The sequence below is a fragment of the Saimiri boliviensis genome, chromosome 17, assembly GCF_048565385.1.
Source record: "Saimiri boliviensis isolate mSaiBol1 chromosome 17, mSaiBol1.pri, whole genome shotgun sequence".
Classification (NCBI taxonomy): Eukaryota; Metazoa; Chordata; class Mammalia; order Primates; family Cebidae; genus Saimiri; species Saimiri boliviensis.
In genome coordinates, this window is record NC_133465.1 from 42,466,739 (window position 1) to 42,486,674 (window position 19,936).

Here is a 19,936-nt window from a genome sequence, read left to right on the forward strand (position 1 = left end):
TTTCTGAGATGGAGTTTTTCTTACGTTGCCCAGGCTGGAGTGCAGTGACCTGATACCGACTCAACGCAACCTCTGCCTCCCGGGTTCAAGAGATTCTCCTGCCTCAGCCTCTGGAGTAGCTGGGATTACAGGCGCTGGCCACCACACCCAGCTAATTATTTGCATTTTTAGTAGAGACGGGGTTTCACCATGTTGGCCAGGATGGTGCTGAATTCCTGACCTCAGGTGATACACTTAGGTCTCCCAAAGTGCTGGGATTACAGGCATGAACCATCGCACCTGACCTATTACATATTTTTTAACTACCTCCTCACAACTTCATGAGTAGGTATTTTCTTTTTTTCTTTTCTTTTCTTTTTTTTTTTTTGAGACGGAGTTTCGCTGGTTACCCAGGCTGGAGTGCAATGGCTCACCGCAACTTCTGCCTCCTGGGTTCAAGCAGTTCTCCTGCCTCAGCCTCCCGAGTAGCTGGGATTACAGGCACGTGCCACCATGCCCAGCTGATTTTTTGTATTTTTAGTAGAGACGGGGTTTCACCATGTTGACCAGGATGGTCTCGATCTCTCGACCCATGAGTAGGTATTATTATTATTATTATTATTATTATTATTTATTTTTTTTGAGACGGAGTTTCACTCGTTACCCAGGCTGGAGTGCAATGGCGCGATCTCGGCTCACCGCAACCTCCGCTTCCTGGGTTCAGGCAATTCTCCTGCCTCAGCCTCCTGAGTGGCTGGGATTACAGGCACGCGCCACCATGCCCAGCTAATTTTTGTATTTTTAGTAGAGACGGGGTTTCACTATGTTGACCAGGATGGTCTCGATCTCTTGACCTCGTGATCTGCCCGTCTCGGCCTCCCAAAGTGCTGGGATTATAGGCGTGAGCCACCGCGCCCGGCCGGGTAGGTATTTTCTACTTCACAACTGCCAATAGTGAAACATAAAAGATTAAAATAATTTGCCTTAAGTTCCTGGACCACATGTAGTGGAACCGAGCTTTAGAGCCAGGCAATCTGACTTAAGAGTTCAACTTAACTCCAAGGCCCTTCTCCTGGTTAGAATCCTCTGCATTTGATTCTTTTTTTGTTTTTTCTTTTTTTTTAAATTGTTTTTTATTCTTTATAAAGATGGGGTTTCACCATGATGGCCAGGCTGGTCTTGAACTCCTGACCTCAGGTGATCCACCCACCTCGGCCTTCCAGAGTGCTGGGATTACAGGCTGAGCCACCGCACCCGGCCCTCTGCATGTGATTCTAACTCCGATAGGGTAGCTATTTTATGCTCATCATGGAACCCTCGATGGCCAACACAGTGCCTGGCACGCAGGAGGTGGTCCTGGGGCATTTGATGACCTCTAGGCAGTGGAGGGGCAGTCGAGGAAGACCAGGGCTCCAGGCCCCTACATGGGCAGGATGCACAAGGTCGGGCCTTGGCGACCGGTGTTCCACGTCCCCACAGTAGCCAACAAGGGGCCCGGCCGCGGGCAAGTCCTGGTGCCTTCCTCGTCTCCAGGCTTCGCGGATCTTGGCCACTAGTAGAAGGCGGGGCCGCCGGACCAGTAACGACCGTAGACACCGAGCCCCGCGGCAGGAAATACGGCGTGTGGTTTCCGGCGCGCTCAGATGACGCGCGCTCTGGCTTCCGCTTTGGGGAGCCGGCGGCGGAGTCCGGGACGGCGAGACCAGGGGCCCGGGCAGCTGGGCGGCCGCGGGCCCGGGGCGGGGATGCACCGCCGCGGGGTGGGAGCTGGCGCCATCGCCAAGAAAAAACTTGCAGAGGTGAGCAGGAAGAGGGCCGATCCACAGCCTGCCCCTGACCCGTGAGTGATTGGATTCTCCTGGAGCAGAGCCCTACCAGTTAATCACCTCCCAACAGAATCCAAGAAGGGCTTCTCGGCCCTGGGACACCGGATTTCTCCAGTTGCCGCTGGATTGGCAGCGTTCCCAGATGCTAGCCTTTTCTCCCACTTCCCCAAGTTTAACTACAAATGGGATTCCACTCCCAAATCTACAGTCGTCGTTTCTACTCCTTGAATCCTATCCTTCTCCCTAAGAAAACCATTAAAGGGAGACCCTCCTCTTTTCAGCCTAAAGCTGTGGCAACACAAGTGGGGGACCCCAGCGCCCACTCTCTTAACTCATGCTGTTCTCTTTGTCTGACAGGCCAAGTATAAGGAGCGAGGGACGGTCTTGGCCGAGGACCAACTAGCCCAGGTGAGTCGGTTGGGGGACTCCAGGCAGAAAAGGAGAACAGGGCTGGCCAAGACACCTTTGATAGGAACCTGATTGTGTAGATTGAATTAGAAATAGGGTGTTTGGCAAATTTGGATTTGTGAGCTGCTGAGATCCTTTAGGTGATTTGCTAATAACAATAATGATTAACATCTTTGAGTCATTACATAGGAACCTGATTGTGTAGATTAAATTAGAAATAGGGTGTTTGGCAAATTTGGATTTGTGAGCTGCTGAGATCCTTTAGGTGACTTGCTAATAACAATAATGATTAACATCTTTGAGTGATTACATGCTTGTAACGTCCCAGGCATTTGTCTGTTTTCCTTACATAGATTGTCTCGTTCAATCCTCATTACAATCCCATAACGAAGGAACAGTATTATTCTGAGTTTTTTTTTTTTTTTGAGAGTGTCTCGGACACTCAGGTTGGCATGCAGTGTCCTGATCTCGGCTCACTGCAGCTTCCTCCTCCCTGGTTCAAGCGATTCTCGTGCCTCAGCATCCTAAGTAGCTGGGATCACAGGCATGCTCAGCCACGTCCAGCTGATTTTTTTTTTTTTTTTGAAACAGAGTTTCGCTCTTGTTACCCAGGCTGGAGTGCAATGGCGCGATCTCGGCTCACCGCAACCTCCGCCTCCTGGGCTCAGGTAATTCTCCTGCCTCAGCCTCCTGAGTAGCTGGGATTACAGGCACGCACCACCATGTCCAGCTAATTTTTTTGTATTTTTAGTGGAGACGGGGTTTCACCATGTTGACCGGGATGGTCTCGATCTCTTGACCTTGTAATCCACCCGCCTCAGCCTCCCAAAGTACTGGGATTACAGGCTTGAGCCACCGCGCCCGGCCGATTTTTTTTTTTTTTTTTTTTTTTTTTAAGAAATGGGGTCTGGCCGGGCGCGGTGGCTCAAGCCTGTAATCCCAGTACTTTGGGAGGCTGAGGCGGGTGGATCACGAGGTCGAGAGATCGAGACCATCCCGGTCAACATGGTGAAACCCCGTCTCTACTAAAAATACAAAAAAATTAGCTGGACATGGTGGTGCGTGCCTGTAATCCCAGCTACTCAGGAGGCTGAGGCAGGAGAATTGCCTGAACCCAGGAGGCGGAGGTTGCGGTGAGCCGAGATCGCGCCATTGCACTCCAGCCTGGGTAACAAGAGCGAAACTCCGTTTCAAAAAAAAAAAAGAAATGGGGTCTCGCTGTGTTGCCCAGGCTGGAGTGCAGTGGCTATTCACAGGGGCGATTCCACTACTGAACAGCACGGGAGTTTTGATCTGCTCGGTTTCCGACCTGGGCTGGTTCCCGACCTGGACCGGTTCACCGCTCCTAAGGCAACCTGGTGGTCCCCTGCTTCTGGGAAGTCACCATATTGATGCTGAAATTTGTGCGGACACCTGATCAGCATAGCGCGCTACAGCCCAGTACTCCTGGGCTCAAGCGATCCTCCCACCTCAGCCTCCCAAGTAGCTGGAACTGCAGGTATGCACCCTTGTGCCTGGCTCTTTTTTTTTTTTTCTTTTCCTGTAGGGTGAGTGTTTCTGCTCTTGTTGCTCAGGCTGGAGTGCAATGGCGCAATCCCAGTTTATTGTAACCTCCGCCTCCTGGGTTCAAGTGATTCTCTTGCCTTAGCCTCCTGAGTAGACGGGATTATAGGTGTGCGCCCCCAGGCCTGGCTAATTTTTATATTTTTAGTAGAGATGGGGTTTCACCCTGTTTGTCAGGCTGGTCTCAAACTCCTGACCTCATGATCCACCCACCTCGGCTTCCCAAAGTGCTGGAATTACAGATGTGAGTCACCATGCCTGGCCCTAATTTTTGTATTTTTATTTTTTATTTTTTATTTTTTTTAGCGACGGGGTTTCACCGTGTTGGTCAGGCTGGTCTTGAACTCCCAACCTCAGGTGATCCACCTGCCTTGGCCTCCAAAGTGCTTGGATTATAGGCGTGAGCTACCACGCCCAGCCTGTAGCTTTTTTTTTTTTTTTCCTCCCGAGACGGAGTTTCACTCTTGTTACCCAGGCTGGAGTGCAATGGTGCGATCTCGGCTCACCACAACCTCCGCCTCCTGGGTTCAGGCAATTCTCCTGCCTCAGCCTCCCGAGTAGCTGGGATTACAGGCATGCGCCACCATGCCCAGCTAATTTTTTATATTTTTAGTAGAGACGGGGTTTCACCATGTTGACCAGGATGGTCTCGATCTCTTGACCTCGTGATCCACCTGCCTCGGACTCCCAAAGTGCTGGGATTACAGGCTTGAGCCACCGCACCCGGCCTTGTATTATTTTATTATTTTTTTTTTTTTGTAGAGGCAGGGTTTTGCCATCTTGGCCAGTCTGCTCTTGAACTCCTGACCTCAGGTGATCCACCCACCTCGGCCTCCCAAAGTGTTGGGATGACAGGCGTGAGCCATCATGTGCAGCTGTATTCTGAGTTTAAAATTGAGAGCTGGGCTTGGTAGTTTATGCCTGTAATCTGAGCACTTTAGGAAGCTGAGGAGGGCTGATCACTGGAGGTCAGGAGTTCGAGATCAGCCTGGCCAACATGGTGAAGCCCTGTCTCTACTAAAAATACAAAATTAGCCGGCGTGGTGGCGGGCACCTGTAGTCCCAGCTACTCGGGAGGCTGAGGCAGGAGAATTGCATGAATCCTGGAGTTGGAGGTTGTAGTGAGCTGGGATTGTGCCACTGTACTCCAGCTTGGGAGACAGAGCAAGACGCCAAATCAAAAAAAAAAAAAAAAAAAAGGGTGGGGGCGGCGAGGTGAGGTGGCTCACACCTGTATTTCCAGTACTTTGGGAGGCCAAGGTGGGCGGATCACCTGAGGTCGCGAGTTTGAGACCAGGCTGACCAACATGGAGAAACCCCATCTCACCTAAAAATACATAATTAGCTGGGTGTGGTGGCTCGTGCCTGTAATCCCAGCTACTGTTGAGGCTGAGGCAGGAGAATTGCCTGAACCCAGGAGGCGGAGGCTGCGGTGAGCCGAGATCGCACCATTGCATTCCAGCCTGGGTAACAAGAGCGAAACTCCGTCTCAAAAAAAAAAAAAAAAAAAAAAAAAGCTGGGCGCGGTGGCTGAAGCCTGTAATCCCAGCACTTTGGGAGGCCGAGGTGGGTGGATCACGAGGTCAAGAGATCGAAACCATCCTGGTCAACATGGTGAAACCCCGTCTGTACTAAAAATATAAAAAATTAGCTTGGCATGGTGGCGCATGCCTGGAATCCTAGCTACTCAAGAGGCTGAGGCAGGAGAATTGCCTGAACCCAGGAGGCGGAGGTTGCGGTGAGCCGAGATCACGCCATTGCACTCCAGCCTGGGTAACAAGAGTGAAACTCTGTCTCAAAAAAAATACAAAAATTAGCCTGGTGTGGTGGCACGTGCCTGTAGTCCCAGCTACTTGGGAGGCTGAGATAAGAGAATCACTTGAACTGGGAGGTGAAGGTTGCAGTGAGCTGAGATCATGCCAGTGCACTCTAGCCTGGGCAACAAAGTGAAACTGTCTCAAAAAAAAAAAAATAAATAAAATATATTGATTGATTGATTGAGATAGAGTCTTGCTATGTTGCCCAGGCTGATCTGGATCTCCTGGGGTCAAGTGATCTCATTGTGGGATGAGACTCCATTCCCCGTCAGACCCAAAAGGTTAAACAGATTCATGCTACACTTCATTTTTTTCCTATCTAGCCTTTTTGTCAGGGGGTAAAGATTTTGTAATGGGTGAATACTGCATTTCCTCATTTTTTTTTTTTTTTTTTTTGAGAGAGAGTTTCACTCTTGTTACCCAGGCTGGAGTGCAATGGCACGATCTCGGCTCACCGCAACCTCCGCCTCCTGGGTTCAGGCAATTCTCCTGCCTCAGCCTCCTGAGGAACTGGAATTACAGGCACGCGCCACCATGCCCACCTAATTTTTTGTATTTTTAGTAGAGATGGGGTTTCACCATGTTGACCAGGATGGTCTCTATCTCTTGACCTCGTGATCCACCCGCCTCGGCCTCCCAAAGTGCTGGGGTTACATACAGGCTTGAGCCACCGCGCCCGGCTGCATTTCCTCATTTCTTTTTTTTTTTTTTTTTTTTTTAACACTTTATTTATTTTTATTTTTTATTTTTTTTTTTGAGACGGAGTTTCGCTCTTGTCACCCAGGCTGGAGTGCAATGGCGCAATCTCGGCTCACCGCAACCTCCGCCTCCTGGGCTCAGGCAATTCTCCTGCCTCAGCCTCCTGAGTAGCTGGGATTACAGGCATGAGCCACCATGCCCAGCTAATTTTTTTTTGTATTTTTAGTAGAGACGGGGTTTCACCATGTTGACCAGGATGGTCTCGATCTCTTGACCTCGTGATCCACCCGCCTCGGCCTCCCAAAGTGCTGGGATTACAGGCTTGAGCCACCGCGCCCGGCCCTCTCATTTCTTTTTTTTTTTTGAGACGGAGTTTCCCTCTTGTTACCCAGGCTGGAGTGCAATGGCACGATCTCGGCTCACCATAACCTCCGCCTCCTGGGTTCAGGCAATTCTCCTGCCTCAGCCTCCTGAGTAGCTGGGATTACAGGCACGTGCCACCATGCCCAGCTAATTTTTTTGTATTTTTAGTAGAGACAGGGTTTCACCATGTTGACCAGGATGGTCTTGATCTCTTGACCTCGTGATCCACCCGCCTCAGCCTCCCAAAGTGCTGGGATTACAGGCTTGAGCCACCGCGCCCGGCCACGCATTTCCTCATTTCTAAGATAAAATGAATTATTAGGTACACCTTCAAATTAATAACAGCTTTTCTGAGAAAAAAAGGAATACCACATTATATATACACTGTTTTCTTTTTTTGTGCATGTATTTGGTTGTATATATGTACACCTTGATTATTAAATGCATCCTGATTTTAGAACAGGAACATATGAGAAATGTATATTTTGAAAGTGAGAAAACAGTACAGCATCCCATTTCTGCTGACAATAGAACTATGAAGGAGAGGCAGGGATAAAAAGAGAGAGAGACGGTAAACAGCATAATGGTAGGCTGAGGCAGCCTGGTTATTTCGGCCATTGCCATGCTGCAGGGCTAGGGACCTATTTTTGGCATCTGATTATTATCTGGCTGGGCTGCCCTTAACCACTCCCTGTCTATATAACAGATGTCAAAGCAGTTGGACATGTTCAAGACAAACCTGGAAGAATTTGCCAGCAAGCACAAGCAGGAGATCCGGAAGAATCCTGAGTTCCGCGTGCAGTTCCAGGACATGTGTGCAACCATTGGCGTGGATCCTCTGGCCTGTAAGAAGTTGTAGGGGTCCAGTGTTCTTACAGAGTACCTGAGGGACAGAAGCTTCTAGAGTTCTTGTCACCACTATTCAGCATTCACTAAAAAGGCCTGCAGGAAGACCCAGAGGGGAGTGCCTGGCAGAATGGCTACTTCCTAGTCTGACTATACGCTGAGTTCCCATTATTCATGATCTTTCCTTGTATGATCTACAGTAGAATTTTTTATGGCATTTTCCTTCTTTTTAAAAAAATGTTTAATTTTGGCCAGGCACAGTGGTTCATGCCTGTTATCCCAGCACTTTGGGAGGCCGAGGCAGGTGGCTCACCTGAACCCAGGGATTTTAGATCAGCCTGGGCAACATGTCGAGACTCCATCTCTACAAAAACTATAAAAATTTGCCAGGTGTGGTGGCATGTGTCCATCATCCAGCTACTTAGGAACCTGAGGTCAGAGGATTGCTTGAGCCTGGGAAGTCAAGGCTGCAGCAAGACTCTCGCCCAGGCTGGAGTGCAGTGGCGCCATCTTGGCTCACTGCAGCCTCCGTCTCCTGGGTTCAAGCGATTCTTGTCTCTCAGCCTTTCAAGTAGCTGGGATTACAGGCCTGTGCTGCCACACCTGGCTAATTTTTGTATTTTTTGTAGAGAGGAGGTTTCACCATGTTGCCCAGTTTGGTCTCAAACTTTTTTTTTTTTTTTTTTTTTTTTTTTTGGAGACAGAGTTTCGTTCTTGTTGCCCAGGCTGGAGTGCAATGGCGCGATCTCGGCTCACCGCAACCTCCGCCTCCTGGGCTAAGGCAATTCTCCTGCCTCAGCCTCCTAAGTAGCTGGGATTACAGGCACGCGCCACCATGCCCAGCTAGTTTTTTGTATTTTTAGTAGAGATGGGGTTTCACCATGTTGACCAGGATGGTCTCGATCTCTCGACCTCGTGATCCACCCGCCTCGGCCTCCCAAAGTGCTGGGATTACAGGCTTGAGCCACCGCGCCCGGCTTGGTCTCAAACTTTTGGGCTCAAGTGATTGGCCTTTCTTGTCCTCCCAAAGTGCTGGGATTATGGGCGTGAGCCACTGCACTGAGCCCTCATATTTATAAACTTTGAAAAATATTAGGGCCGGGCGCAGTGGCTCAAGCCTGTAATCCCAGCACTTTGGGAGGCCGAGGCGGGTGGATCACAAGGTCGAGAGATCGAGACCAACCTGGTCAACATGGTGAAACCCCGTCTCTACTAAAAATACAAAAAATTAGCTGGGCATGGTGGCGTGTGCCTATAATCCCAGCTACTTGGGAGGCTGAGGCAGGAGAATTGCCTGAACCCAGGAGGCGGAGGTTGCGGTGAGCCGAGATCGTGCCATTGCACTCCAGCCTGGGTAACAAGAGCGAAACTCCGTCTCAAAAAAAAAAAAAAAAAAAAAAAAAGAAAGAAAAATATTATTGGCCAGGTGCGGTGGATCATGAGGTCAGGAGATCAAGACCATCCTGGCTAACACAGTGAACCCCGCGTCTCTACTAAAAATACAAAAACTTACCCGGGCATGGTGGCATGGGCATGTAATCCCAGCCACTAGGGAGGCTTAGGCAGGAGAATTGCTTGAACCCAGGAGGCGGAGGTTGCAGTGAACCAAGATTGTGCCATTGCAATCCAGCCTGGGTGACAGAGCAAGAATTCATCTCAAAAAAAAAAAATCAAAGGCCGGGCGCGGTGGCTCAAGCCTGTAATCCCAGCACTTTGGGAGGCCGAGGCGGGTGGATCACGAGGTCGAGAGATCGAGACCATCCCGGTCAACATGGTGAAACCCCGTCTCTACTAAAAATATAAAAAATTAGCTGGGCATGGTGGCGCGTACCTGTAATCCCAGCTACTTAGGAGGCAGAGGCAGGAGAATTGCCTGAACCCAGGAGGCAGAGGTTGCAGTGAGCCAAGATCGTGCCATTGCACTCCAGCCTGGGTAACAAGAGTGAAACTCTGTCTCAAAAAAAAAAAAAAAAAAAAAAATCATTAATTCATTATTTTTTAGTGTTGAGATGTCTGTCACCCAGGGAGGAGTGCATTGGTGCAATCAGCCCGCTACAGCCCTCAACTCCAGGGTTCAAGTTATTTTCTTGTCTCAACCTCCCAAGTGGCGCTAGAAGTAGAGGCGTGAACCACTGTGCCTGGCCCCAATTTTTTAAACATATATGGGATTATAATATAACCACTAATCTACAACTTGCATTTTTCCTATCTTTTTCTTTTTGCGGGGGGGATGGAGTATAGCTTTTGGTGCGCAGGCTAGAGTGCAATGGCAAGATCTCAGCTCACTACAAGCTTCACTACCCGGGTTCAAGTGATTCTCCTCCCCTGGACTCTTGAGTAGCCAGGATTACAGGTGCCTGCCACCATGCCCGGCTAATTTTGTATTTTTATTAGATATGAGTTTCTCCAGGTTGGTCAGGCTGGTCTTGAACTCCTGCGTGAGCCACTTCGCCCAGCCCGCATTTTTCACTGAATAGAATATTGTCTTTAGTGGGTTATTTATTTTTTATTTCTACACTCCTGGTAACTTGCAGAACATTCAGTGGATTTTTAAATGCCGAATCTGCATATTATTTCTCTTAGTCTTGTCTAGACCATATATTCCATTATATTTCACTAGATGCTTTGTGAATGGAAACTTGATTTTTTCAGTATCCTGAGCCAGAATTAGCCAAGTAGGAATGACTTTTGTTTTGCTTTATTTATTTTTTTTATTTTTATTTTTTTTCTGAGACAGAGTTTCGTTCGTTACCCAGGCTGGAGTGCAATGGCGCGATCTCGGCTCACCGCAACCTCCGCCTCCTGGGTTCAGGCAATTCTCCTGCCTCAGCCTCCTGAGTAGCTGGGATTACAGGCACGCGCCACCATGCCCAGCTAATTTTTTGTATTTTTTAGTAGAGACGGGGTTTCACCATGTTGACCAGGATGGTCTCGATCTCTTGACCTCGTGATCCACCCGCCTCAGCCTCCCAAAGTGCTGGGATTACAGGGTTGAGCCACCGTGCCCGGCGCTTTATTTATTTTTTGAGACAGAGTTGCGCCCTGGTTGCCCAGGCTGGAGTATAGTGGCGCGATCTTGGCTCACTGCAACCTCTGCCTCCTGGGTTCCAATGATTCTCCTGCCTCACCCTCCTGAGTAGGCGGGATTACAGGCACGCACCACCACAGAAAAACTGGCTAATTTTTCATATTTTTAGTAGAGATGGGGTTTTGCCATGTTGGACAGGCTAGTCTTGAACTCTTGGTCTCAAGTGACCTGCCCGCCTCAGCCTCGAAAAGAGCTGGGGATTACAGGTGTGAGCCATCAAGCCCGGCCAGAAAGGACTTTTAGATTGCCCACCCTCTGTAACTTTCTGACCCTGTTCTTCAGCAAGAGTTAACCATGAGTCTGATTGTTTTCTTTCTTTTTTTTTTTTGAAATGGAGTCTCATTCTGTTATTCAGGCTGGAGTCCAGTGGCACAATCTCTGCTCACTGCAACTTCCACCTCCCAGGTTCAAGCGATTCTCCTGCCTCAGCCTCCTGAGTAGCTGGGACTATAGGCATGCACCAACATGCCCAAATAATTTTTGTATTTTCAGTAGAAACGGGATTTCACCGTGTTGGCCAGGATGGTCTTGATCTCTTGACCTCATGATCCACCCACCTTGGCCTCTCAAAGTGCTGGGATTACAGGCATGAGCCCCTGCGCCCTGCGCCCCGCTGAGTCTGATTGTTTTCTGAGTAGCAGATGGAGCAGAAGAACTTCAGGGCATGCAGGGAAGACTTCCCATATGATAGATGTTTTAAACCAGCTTTGAGAGAAAAGAAAGGATGTAAATTAATCAATAACCAAGATTTTGTTTTTCTGTCTTGTAGCTGGAAAAGGATTTTGGTCTGAGATGCTGGGCGTGGGGGACTTCTATTATGAACTAGGTGTCCAAATTATCGAAGTGTGCCTGGCGCTGAAGCATCGGAATGGAGGTGAGGGTGGCTAGGTCCTGTGAACTGGACTCTGGAACTTCTCTGAGAGGGAGAAAACCATAAAAGATTATCGTTTCCATCCTGCAGTCTACAGGCCTCTAAGGACTTGAGAAACATCTTAGCTGTTTCATGCAGTTGAATCCATGGCAAGTCTCCATGGCCAAGGGTAAATAGAATTACCTGAATGATTGTCTGTGTTTTCCAAAGATCTTTGGCCAGGAAGGTCTAGTCTCTAGTCTGTACAGAAAATAGTAGGGAGGTAGGAAATAGGCCTTTCCCCTGATGTCTGATGTGTCTGGAGTGATTTTCTCATTAGTAACGATAGGCCTGCACTGCCTCTCTGACGTATGGGAATGCAGCTGAGTCTCTGTGTTCCCTAAAATTAAAAAAGATCATCTGGTGATGCCATCTTTCTTATAAGCACATTAAATGGTGTGGATTGAAGTTACAGAAAGAAAACTTAAAACCACTTATAAGTCATCCACTATAAATAGACACGGCCTTGATGTCAAGAGGACATTTACAGTTTTTCAAAGATCATACTGCTTTTGCTTTTAGATTTCCAAAACTCTCACTCTCGACAGGCCTAGCAAGGTCTCAGAATCCATTTATCATATGGCCAGTCATTTCAAAGGAAAGAGTTAAAAAAAATTAGGAACTACAATGTTATTTGCTAGTCATAGGCCACTGGAATGTAATGACTGTCCACTTATTTAAAGTGGGTAATCTCTTTGTCTGATTTCTGTTCCCCATCTCCAATAGGTCTCATAACTCTGGAGGAACTACATCAACAGGTGTTGAAGGGAAGGGGCAAGTTCGCCCAGGATGTCAGTCAGTAGGTCTTGTCTTCCAATCCCTTGGAGTATAGAAAGAGGTCTTTATAATTCAGATGTAACTCTTTTCTCCCTATTCCTCATGTCTAGGCTAGCTTAGAAATCTGTATGGTCTCCATATCATACAGGAAAAAAAACAAACAGGCTGGGCGTGGTGGCTCACACCTGTGATCCCAGCACTTAGGGAGGCTGAGGCAGGTGGATCACAAGGTCAAGAGATCAAGACCCTCCTGGCCAACATGGTGAAACCCCATCTCTACTAAAACTAGTGAAAAAAAAAAAATTAATTGGGCATGGTGGCGCATGCCTGTAGTCCCAGCTACGTGGGAGGCTGAGGCAGGAGAATTGCTTGAACCTGGGAGATGGAGGTTGCAGTAAGCTGAGATTGTGCCACTGCACTCCAGTCTGGTGACAGAGTGAGAAAAAAACCAAGCAAACAAAATATATATATATGTTTAAGAGGCAGGGTCTCACTGTTGACTGGGCTAGAGTATGGTGGCACGATCATAGCTTACTGCTGCCGTGATTGTAGCTTACTGTAACTTCGAACTCTCGGGCTCAAGTAATCCTCCCATCTCAGCCTCCCAAGTATCTGGGATTATAGGCATGGACTGGTATGCCTGGCTACTTTTAGAAAACAGAAAATAAATAGAGATAAGAAAACAAAAACCATTATTTTTCTACTAAGAGATTGCAACTGCTATACATTTTTTTTTTCTTTTTTTTGAGATGGAGTTTTGCTCTTGTTACCCAGGCTTGGAGTGCAATGGCACGATCTCGGCTCACCGCAACCTGTCTCCTGGGTTCAAGCAATTCTCCTGCCTCAGCCTCCCGAGTAGCTGGGACTACAGGCCTGCGCCACCATGCCCAGCTAATTTTTGTATTTTTAGTAGAGACGGGGTTTCACCATGTTGACCAGGATGGTCTCGATCTCCTGACGTCGTGATCCACCCATCTCAGCCTCCCAAAGTGTTGGGATTATAGGCATGAGCCACCGTGCCCGGCCTACTGCTATACATTTTAATATAGTTCCTTCTTTTTTTTTTTTGAGACGGAGTTTTGCTCTTGTTACCCAGGCTGGAGTGCAATGGCGTGATCTCGGCTCACCGCAACCTCCACCTCCTGGGTTCAAGCAATTCTCCTGCCTCAGCCTCCTGAGTAGCTGGGATTACAGGCATGTGCCACCATGCCCAGCTAATTTTTTATATTTTTTAGTAGAGACGGGGTTTCACCATGTTGACCGGGATGGTCTCAATCTCTCGACCTCGTGATCCACCCGCCTCGGCCTCCCAAAGTGCTGGGATTACAGGCTTGAGCCACCGCGCCCGGCTAATACAGTTCCTTCTAAGCATTTTTTCTTTTTTTTTTTTTCTTTTGGTGCAGTGACTCGGATCCGAACCGACTAAGCATTTTTTTATGTATTATTTTTAACAAATTTGGGGCTATATATAGTCTTTTTTTTGAGACGGAGTCTCGCTGTCGCCCAGGCTGGAGTGCAGTGACCCGCTCTCAGCTCACTCCAACCTCTGCCTTTCAGGTTCGAGCAATTCTCGTGCCTCAGCCTCTGCAGTAACTGTGATTACAGGCATGTGCCACCACGTCCAGCTAATTTTTGTATCTTTAGTAGAGATGGGGTTTCACCATGTTGGCCAGGCTGTTTTGAACTCCTGGCCTCAAGTGATCTGCCCACCTCAGCTTCCCAAAGTGCTGGGATTACAGTTGTGAGTCATCATGCCTGGCTATGGCTGCATGTAGTCTTGAGACTTGAGGCCAAGGAGACTACAGTAGGTGCCTGGAAAGGTTGGGGAAGGAGGTGGTGGTGAGATGATGGAATATAAATGGATCTAGTTCTCCAACCTCTGTGTGTCAGTCCAGTTTGAGAAAAGATAAAAAGCTGTTTTTGATGTAACTTCCAAGGAGTCAGCCTACTATGAGATCGTAAAGACTAGAATATTCAAAGAGAAATAATGAAGCTGGGCACAGCAGCTTACACCTGTAATTCCAGCCCTTTGGGAGGCTGAGGTGGGACTATCTCTTGAGGACAGGACCAGCCTGGGCAATGTAGTGAGATCTTGTCTCTACAAAAAATAAAATTAGTTGGGTGTTGAGGCATGCACTCATAGTTGTAGGCTGCGGTGAACTATGATTGCACCACTGCACTCCAGCCTGAGACACAGAGCAAGATCTCTACTTCTTTTTGTTTGTTTGTTTGAGACCGAGTCTTGCTTTGTCGCCCAAGCTGGAGTGCAGTGGCATGATTTTGGCTCACTGCAACCTCCGTCTCCTGGGTTCAAGTGACTCTCTTGCCTCAGCCTCCCGAGTAGCTGGAATTACAAGTACCTGCCACCATGCCCTGCTAGTTCTTTTATTTTTAGTAGAGATGGGGTTTCACCATGTTGGCCAGACTGGTCTCGAACTCTTGGCCTCCCAAAGTGCTAGGATTACAGGTGTGAGCCACCTCGCCCAGCCAAGACCTCATCTCTTAAAAAAAAGAAAAGAAAAGTGATAACAAAAGATTACTAGCCATACTCATCGCAAATTATTCTCATGAAGAGGGTGAGCATTTGAAGCATTTCAGTTTGCTGTTTTTGGAGGCTGGAGAATGCATTCCAATCTACCTAAAAGTGCCCTTTTCCTTGTTGTTTGGGTGATACATTTTTGAGCTTTGGCAGAGGTTTTAAACTCTGTGTGTGGGCTGGATATGTGATCTACACACTGTTTTGTGGGTTTTTTCTCTGATTTCAGTTAGAATCAGAAAACTTGGCAGTGTTGGGCCTGAATTTCCAGATGGTGATAATCAGCTGCTTTATCCCCTTTTAAAAAGATAAGCATTCTGTAGTTTGCCACAGGTCACACTACCCCGTTGCCTCTTTGGCTCACTCATTCACATTTCCTGATGGGCTTCTGCAGGTGTGTCTTTGATCTCTGTCTGGGTGTTGGAGTGAGTGGTTTGCTGAGTGGAGAGCCTGACTCCTGTATATCTCCCTTGATTGTCCAAGCATCACCTATTGCTCCTTGACCCTGTCTTTTTACTGAGTTGAGTGTGGTGCAGCCTTTCATTATTTTAGAGGCAGGGTCTTGCTCTGTCACCCGGGCTGGAATACAGTGGTGCACAATCATAGCTCACTGCAGCCTTGAACTCCTGAGCTCAAGTGATCCTCCCACCTCAGCCTCCCAAGGACTATAGCCGATTGCCACCATGCCCTGATAGTTTTTTTTTTTTTTAATTATTTTTAGTAAAAACAAGGTCTTGCTGTGTTGCCCAGGCTGGTGTCTAACCCCTGGGCTCAAGCAGTCCTCTCCCGTGGGCATCCCAAAGTGTTGGGATTATGGGTGTGAACCACAGTATGTCAGTTGTGCAGTCTTTTTTTTCTTTGAGACAGAGTTTTGCTCTTGTTACCCAGGCTGGAGTGCAATGGCACGATCTCGGCTCACTGCAACCTCCGCTTCCTGGGTTCAGACAATTCTCCTGCCTCAGCCTCCCGAGTAGCTGGGATTACAGGCACGCACCACCATGCCCAGCTAGTTTTTTGTATTTTTAGTAGAGACGGGGTTTCACCATGTTGACCAGGATGGTCTCGATCTCTCGACCTCGTGATCTACCCGCCTCGGCCTCCCAAAGTGCTGGGATTACAGGCTTGAGCCACCGGGCCCGGCCTAGTTGTGCAGTCTTTTAAATCTTCTGTCAGTATCCTGCCCAGGGCAGAGCTGAAACTGTGTGATTAGACCTGATCTGTCAAGGGTCTTTAAGCAACTCTTCCTCACCTCAGAGACGACCTGATCAGGGCCATCAAGAAACTAAAGGCACTTGGGACTGGCTTCTGCATCATCCCTGTGGGCGGCACTTACCTCATTCAGTCTGTTCCAGCTGAGCTTAATATGGATCACACCGTGGTGCTGCAGCTGGCAGAGGTACTGGTGCACCTTCTGAGTATGTGTGTGTGCAAGGGACTGTCTGGGATTCGAGTCTGGAGCAGTTCTGAGCTCCTGCTCCCTGTTAATGCAGGTCTTTTGCTGAGGCTATCTAATGGATGAACTACTCAGGCCTGTGCTTGTTCAGCAGACATTTATTGAGCAGCTACAGTGCAAAGCACTGGGCCAAGCTGTGGGGCATATAAAGATGGGTATGATAACATTCCTGCCCTCAAGGAGCTTATAGTCTAGTCAGGCAGACAGACATGCAGACAACTAACTAGATTTGTTTGGGTAGCCAGACTTGAATGTCTTCTGAAACTACTTTATGGATTCTTCAAAAACAGATTTAAAAAAATCTTGTTTGACATGCCCCCATCTGTCAGCATGCCTTAAGCATATGCTGTCTTTCCCATCAGGTATTTAGGGTAGACATACTCAGATTTATTTATTTATTTTTTTGAGACTGAGTTTCACTTTTGTTGCCCAGGCTGGAGTGCAATGGTGCAATCTCGGCTCACTTGCAACTTCTGCCTCCCAGGGTCAAGTGATTCTCCTGCCTTGGCCTCCTGAGTAGCTAGGATTATAGGAGCAGGCCACACACCCAGCTAATTTTGTGTTTTTAGTAGAGACAGGGCTTTTCCGTGTTGGTCAGGCTGGTCTTGGACTCCTGACCTCAGGTGATCCACCTGCTTCAGCCTCCCAAAGTGCTGGGATTACAGGCATGAGCCACTGCACCCTGCCCAGTTTTCTTAATATAAAACAAAACTAAATAAGGAAGGGGCTTTTCTGTCTGTATTGGGGGTTGGGTAGAATAAGGCAGGGCAAGGGCTGAATATTCAAATAATGGAGATTATTAGCAGTTTATGACTATCACCATTTCTTCCTATCAGCTAATTGTTCAGAATCTTCCCTTGTCATGCTCTAGAGTTTTTTGGGGTTTTTTTGTTTTTTTTTTTTTGGAGACGGAGTTTCGCTCTTGTTACCCAGGCTGGAGTGCAATGGCGCGGTCTCGGCTCACTGCAACCTCCGCTTCCTGGGTTCAGGCAATTCTCCTGCCTCAGCCTCCTGAGTAGCTGGGATTACAGGCATGTGCCACCATGCCCAGCTAATTTTTTGTATTTTTAGTAGAGACGGGGTTTCACCATGTTGACCAGGATGGTCTCGATCTCTCGACCTCGTGATCCACCTGCCTCGGCCTCCCAAAGTGCTGGGATTACAGGCTTGAGCCACCGCGCCCGGCCCCTCTAGAGTTCTTTGCAGAAGTCTAAAATTCTACTTTTTTTTTTTGAGATGGAGTCTCGCTCTGTTGCCCAGGGTGGAGTGCGGCGGCGTCATCTCCGGGTCACTGCAGCCTCTGCCTCCCATGTTCCAGCGATTCTCTTGCCTCAGCCTCCTGGGGAGCTGTGATTACAGGCTTTGCATTTTTAGTAGAGATGGGGTTTCACCATGTTGGCCGGGCTGGTCTCGAACTCCTGACCTCAGGTGATCCACCCACCTCGGCCTCCCAAAGTGTTGGGATTACAGGCATGAGCCACCATGCCCGGCCAGGACCCCACTTTTAAGATTGAACCCACCAACCTACCTCTGTCATGCTGAAAGTCACCTCTCTCTTCGCTGGAATCTTTAAACATTTTATGTGTTCTCTTGGGCTTGACAGCTTTTCCTCCTGTCTGGATAAGTCTATTGTTCCTGGGCAGATGCTGGGTTCTAAGGGAAGGTGCACTCTTAACTGATGATGAATCCCCATTCCTCCTTTCTTCAGAAAAATGGCTACGTGACTGTCAGTGAGATCAAAGCCAGTCTTAAATGGGAGACCGAGCGAGCGCGGCAAGTGCTGGTATGCGACTTTGGAATCGCCCAGAAAAGACAGGCCCAAGTTGGGAGGATGTGGGTTCCACAGAGGCAGGCCCCAGTTAGGAGGATGTGGGTTTCACTAAGGCAGGAGCTTCAGCCTTGCTTTGCTGGCCTTCTGCCTTGAAGGCTACTGCTGCCATGCTAAAAGGAAGCCCAGCACTTTTCTGAAGATGGCACCAAGAAGGTAGAACTCAGAAAGGCAGGTTCCTAACTCTGGCGTGCACACAATGCCAGGCTGCCCCTGCTAATTGGGGAACCAACACCCACTTTCTCTCCTGAACATGCTGAGCCTGGAGTTACTGGTCAGATTAATGTAGTTTGTACTGGAAGTAACACTGTTAATACAGTGATGGGAATTATTACTTATTTTAATTAATTATCCACTTAGCATTATATTGCACAGAATATACTCTATAGCTTTATATATACAAATTTCATGGTACTGAAGAATGAATGATGTGAAGAGGGAGTAACATAATGTAATAATGTAAGAACTCCGGCTTCAGTACCCTTTTTCCTTTTTTTTTTTAAAGATGGGGTTTCACATTATGGCCAGGCTGGTCTTGAACTCCTGACCTCAGGTGATCCACCCACCTTGGCCTCCCAAAGTGCTAGGATTACAGACGTGAGCCACCACTCCCGGCCCTACCCTTTTTCCTTATCCAAGCAATTCCACTGTCTAAACCAGGCGTCCCTAAACTTTTTACACAGGGGGCCAGTTCACTGTCCCTCAGTCCGTTGGAGGGCCGCCACATACTGTGCTCCTCTCACTGACCACCAATGAAAGAGGTGCCCCTTCCTGAAGTGCGGCGGGGGTCAGATAAATGGCCTCAGGGGGCCCCATGTGGCCCGTGGGCTGTAGTTTGGGGACGCCTGGTCTAAACCTTTCATCTGTAAAATGGGGATAATGTAATTATCTACCTACCTGTATTGGACAGAACCAACCCATTTTGAGTACATTTCCAGGTCTAGAAACTGAGTCTATTCTTGCACAATCATGTCTGCTACACAGTATAAGTTAACTGAGAGGTAGCTAAACTGAGAGGTATTGTTTCTGGGAAAATGGAGGCAGTGATTTGCTCAAGGCCATACAGCAAATATTTCTGTAGCCATGCGTTCTTTCCACTATATCCCACTATGCTAGGCTTTACCCCTCTTCCTCAGCAGCACAGGTTAGATGACTTCGTAGCGTTTTTCACATTCAGGCAAAGGACAGGGCCAAACAGCTCATTTAGTTGGTTGTGTAAATGTTTGAAGGCACTTGGTAGATTTAGTTTGAAAACCTCACTGAAGCCAAAATAGGTTTGGGGGTTGCTTACTTACCCTTCATCTATGGGACCTCCCTGTTGTCAAACTGTTCTTCCTTTTCCCCTCCAGGAACACCTGCTGAAGGAAGGGCTGGCGTGGCTGGACTTGCAGGCACCAGGGGAGGCCCACTACTGGCTGCCAGCTCTCTTCACTGACCTCTATTCCCAGGAGATTACAGCTGAGGAGGCCAGAGAAGCCCTTCCCTGACTGTGTGGAAGGGCACCCAGCAACAGGCCGGGAGAAGGAAGGAGGGCCTACTGGCGAATAAACCTGGGCAGTTTTGTTTATAAAAAAATAGAAAAAGTTCCAAGTTTTTCTTTCTTCCCCCATTCTTTTATTTTTGAAAAGTGCCTTCACATTGCATCTTTATTGGAAAAACCTCGATCATCCAGTAAGGATAATCTGATTAACAGAGAACAGCAAGCACATATAAAATGATTTGTGCGAGTCATCAGCAAGTTGCGTTTCTTGGCCTTTCTAGTCGTAGCTGCGAGACATAAATTACAGCCTCTGCTAATTTAAAACTTTTAAATAAAATATTCCTTATCTCATTAAACTAGCTG

At 48.1% G+C, this 19,936-nt stretch overlaps 1 protein-coding gene across 1 annotated transcript; it reads left to right on the forward strand.

The window, feature by feature from the left end:
- Positions 1 to 1,619: 1,619 nt before the first annotated feature.
- SNF8 (SNF8 subunit of ESCRT-II) lies at positions 1,620 to 19,824 on the forward strand. Its single transcript, XM_003931237.4, has 8 exons — positions 1,620 to 1,778; positions 2,163 to 2,213; positions 7,362 to 7,500; positions 11,359 to 11,463; positions 12,226 to 12,298; positions 16,067 to 16,208; positions 17,974 to 18,048; positions 19,443 to 19,824. Exons 1-8 carry the CDS (start codon positions 1,623 to 1,625, stop codon positions 19,578 to 19,580), a joined length of 879 nt encoding a protein of 292 aa, XP_003931286.1. The 5' UTR covers positions 1,620 to 1,622; the 3' UTR covers positions 19,581 to 19,824.
- Positions 19,825 to 19,936: the final 112 nt, after the last annotated feature.

Coding starts and splice junctions, on each gene's coding strand:
- SNF8 (XM_003931237.4), top strand. CDS start 1,623: ATGACGCGCGCTCTGGCTTCCGCTTTGGGGAGCCGGCGGCGGAGTCCG. Junction 11,464..12,225: donor GCTGAAGCATCGGAATGGAG/GTGAGGGTGGCT, acceptor CATCTCCAATAG/GTCTCATAACTCTGGAGGAA. Junction 16,209..17,973: donor TGGTGCTGCAGCTGGCAGAG/GTACTGGTGCAC, acceptor TCCTTTCTTCAG/AAAAATGGCTACGTGACTGT.